The sequence below is a fragment of the Malurus melanocephalus genome, unplaced genomic scaffold (genome assembly GCF_030028575.1).
Source record: "Malurus melanocephalus ecotype Western Australia unplaced genomic scaffold, MMel_1.1 scaffold_1613, whole genome shotgun sequence".
Classification (NCBI taxonomy): domain Eukaryota; kingdom Metazoa; phylum Chordata; class Aves; order Passeriformes; family Maluridae; genus Malurus; species Malurus melanocephalus.
This window is the reverse complement of record NW_026624845.1, coordinates 24961-28160: the sequence shown is the minus strand read 5'-3', so window position 1 is coordinate 28160 and position 3200 is coordinate 24961. Positions and strand designations below refer to the sequence as shown.

Below are 3200 nucleotides of genomic sequence, written 5' to 3'. Positions count from 1 at the left end.
TGTAGCCCGAGCCGTAGGAGGATTTTTGGCCACCTCCGTGCTGCTGTTTTTTGCCACCGCCGTGTTTGGGCGGGGCCGGGGCGGTGTAGCCGTCCCCGCCCTGGTAGTAGGAGCCGTAGCCCGAGGAGCCACCGCCACCACCGCCGCCGGAATTGGAGTGGCCACCGTTGCTGTAGAACTGGCCTGGGTGGAGAGAGGAGGGGAAGAGGTGTCTCAGTTTGGCCCCAGTTCAACCCCAGTATGGCCCCCAGTTCAACCCCAGTATGGCCCCAGTGTGACCCCAAGATCAACCCTAGTTCAGCCCCAGTTCAACCCCAGTATGACCCCAAGATTAACCCTAGTTCAGACCCAGTATAGCCCCAGTCCAACCCCAGTATGACCCCAAGATCAAGCCTAGTTCAGCCCCAGATCAACCCCAGTATGGCTCCAGTTCAGACCCAGTATGGCCCCAGTTCAGCCCCAGTATGACCCCAGTTCAACTCCAGTATGACTCCAGTTCAACCCCAGTATGGCCCCCAGATCAACCGCAGTATGACCCCAAGATCAACCCTAGTTCAGCCCCAGTATGGCTCCAGTTCAAGCCCAGTATGGCCCCCAGACCAACCCCAGTATGACCCCAAGATCAAGCCTAGTTCAGGCCCAGATCAACTCCAGTATGGCTCCAGTTCAACCCCAGTATGACCCCAGATCAACCCTAGTTCAGCCCCATTTCAGACCCAGTATGGCTCCAGTATAACCCCAGTATGACTCCAGATCAACCCTAGTTCAGCCCCAGTTCAGCCCTAGTTCAGCCCCAGTTTGACCCCAGATCAACCCTAGTTCAGGCTCAATTCAACCCCAGTTTGACCCCAGTATAACCCCAGTATGGCTCCAGATCAACCCCAGTATGGCCCCAAATTCAACCCCAGTATGACCCCAAGATCAACCCTAGTTCAGCCCCAGTTCAACCCTAGTTCAGGCTCAATTCAGCCCCAGTTTGACCCCAGTTCAGCCCCAGTTTGACCCCAGTTCAGCCCCAGTTTGACCCCAGTTCAACCCTAGTTCAGGCTCAATTCAGCCCCAGTTTGACCCCAGTTCAACCCCAGTTTGACCCCAGTTCAACTCTAGTTCAGGCTCAATTCAGCCCCAGTTCGGTCCCAGTTTGACCCCAGTTCAACCCTAGTTCAGGCTCAGTTCAGCCCCAGTTTGAGCCCAGTTCAACCCTAGTTCAGGCTCTATTCAGCCACAGTTTGACCCCAGTTCGGCCCCAATTTGACCCCAGTTCAGCCCCAGTTTGACCCCAGTTCAACCTTAGTTCAGGCTCAATTCAGCCCCAATTTGACCCCAGTTCAGCCCCAGTTCAACCCTAGTTCAGGCTCAATTCAGCCCCAATTTGACCCCAGTTCAGCCCCAGTATGACCCCAGATCAACCCTAGTTCAGGCACTATTCAGCCCCAGTTTGACCCCAGTTCAACCCTAGTTCAGCTCCAGTTTGACCCCAGTTTGACCCCAGTTCAGCCCCAGCATGGCCCCAGTTGATTAAAACACCTCGGGGTTTCCTTAAAAACCAAGAAATCCTTNGTTCCCGGTGTTTGCCAGGAGCCATTCCCGGTGTTTGCCGGGCCCTGCCCCGTTCCAGGAGCCGTTCCCGGTGTTTGCCAGGAGCTGTTCCCGGTGTTTGCCCTGCCCTGTTCCCGGTGTTTGCCAGGCTGTTCCCGGTGTTTGCTGGGCCCTGCCCCGTTCCAGGAGCCATTCCCGGTGTTTGCCAGGCTGTTCCCGGTGTTTGCCAGGCCCTGCCCCGTTCCAGGCCCCGTTCCTGGTGTTTGCCCGGCTCTGTTCCCGGTGTTTGCTGGGCCCTGCCCCGTTCCAGGAGCCGTTCCCGGTGTTTGCCAGGAGCTGTTCCCGGTGTTTGCCAGGCCCCGTTCCCGGTGTTTGCCAGGAGCTGTTCCCGGTGTTTGCCGGGCCCTGCCCTGTTCCAGGCCCTGTTTCCGGTGTTTGCCAGGCTGTTCCCGGTGTTTGCCAAGCCCTGCCCCGTTCCAGGAGCCGTTCCCGGTGTTTGCCAGGAGCTGTTCCCGGTGTTTGCCGGGAGCCATTCCTGGTGTTTGCTGGGCCCTGCCCCGTTCCAGGAGCCGTTCCCAGTGTTTGCCGGGCCCTGCCCCGTTCCAGGAGCCGTTCCCGGTGTTTGCCAGGCCCTGTTCTGTTCCCGGTGTTTGCCAGGAGCCGTTCCCGGTGTTTGCTGGGGTGCAGCTCCGGCATGGAGCAATCCAGAACCGCTGGCACAAGACTCATCCACGAGGATGCAATCGCCCCAGTCCAACCCCAGTCTGGCCCCAGTTCAGCTTCACTTCAACCCCAGTATTCTGAACTTAGGGAGGTTTAAGGGACAAGCCCTGAATGTTTGGGGTTTTAAAGGACAAATATTCAGAATTTTGGGGTTTTATGAGAATCCTCCAAATCCTGGGGTTTGGAGGTGCAGAACGACGCGTCGGGACCCCAAACCATCCCAGATTATTCACCTCCCTCAACCCCCTCCCCAAAAGGAAACCACCAAAGCCAGAAAATACCGAAAAAAGCTTCTTTTTTAACGCACTTCACAAAAGCAGAACAACGAGGGCCCGTCCCCCAGCCGGGGCCTGGGAAAAGGCTCCGGAATCGGATCGACTTCCCCGAAAAAAAACCCCAAAAAAACAAAACAAAACAAAAAAAAAATAATAATAATAATCCTATTTAGACCAAGTCGTCGTGGCAACTACGACCCATTAAATAGAGGCCCCGGGGTAGGGCGGGCGCCGGTGACGGGTCACACAGAGCAACGGGGAATTGGGAGAATGGGAAAAAACGGGATAAAATCCGGGAAATGCCGGTGGTGGGGAAGGCAGCGGGAGGGACACGGGGGTTTATCTGTACTGGTAACTCATGCTGTGCTCGTTCCTGCCGTATCCACCCTGGGACGCCTGGTAGGAGCTGGGGGGGCCGCTGTAGTTCTGGGAACCCGGAGAGTTGTAGTTGGACTGCGATGAGTATCCACCTAGGAGGAGGAGGAGGAAGAGGAAGATTGATTTAGGGTCAGGATGGATTTGGGGTCAAACCCCAAAGTTGGCACCGTGGGGGTGTCAATACTGACCTGCCTTACCTTGGTACGAGGAGCCCCCGCCCCCGGAGCCCCCGTAGCCCCCGTGGGAGCCCGAGTTGTAGGAGCCGCCCCCGGAGTAGTTGTTGCC

General features: G+C 57.1%; 1 protein-coding gene across 1 annotated transcript in view; it reads right to left on the bottom strand.

The window, feature by feature from the left end:
• Window positions 1-2805: 2805 nt before the first annotated feature.
• The window catches only part of ILF3 (interleukin enhancer binding factor 3), a 20482-nt gene continuing 20087 nt past the window's right edge, over window positions 2806-3200 (bottom strand). The window contains exons 17-18 of the mRNA XM_057388150.1: window positions 3104-3200; window positions 2806-3007 (exon numbers count right to left, since the gene is read on the bottom strand). The exon at window positions 3104-3200 is cut by the window's right edge and continues 3 nt beyond it. Of these exons, the coding sequence (XP_057244133.1) occupies window positions 2877-3007; window positions 3104-3200 (228 nt within the window). The 3' untranslated portion in view covers window positions 2806-2876. The remainder of the gene's footprint in view (window positions 3008-3103) is intronic.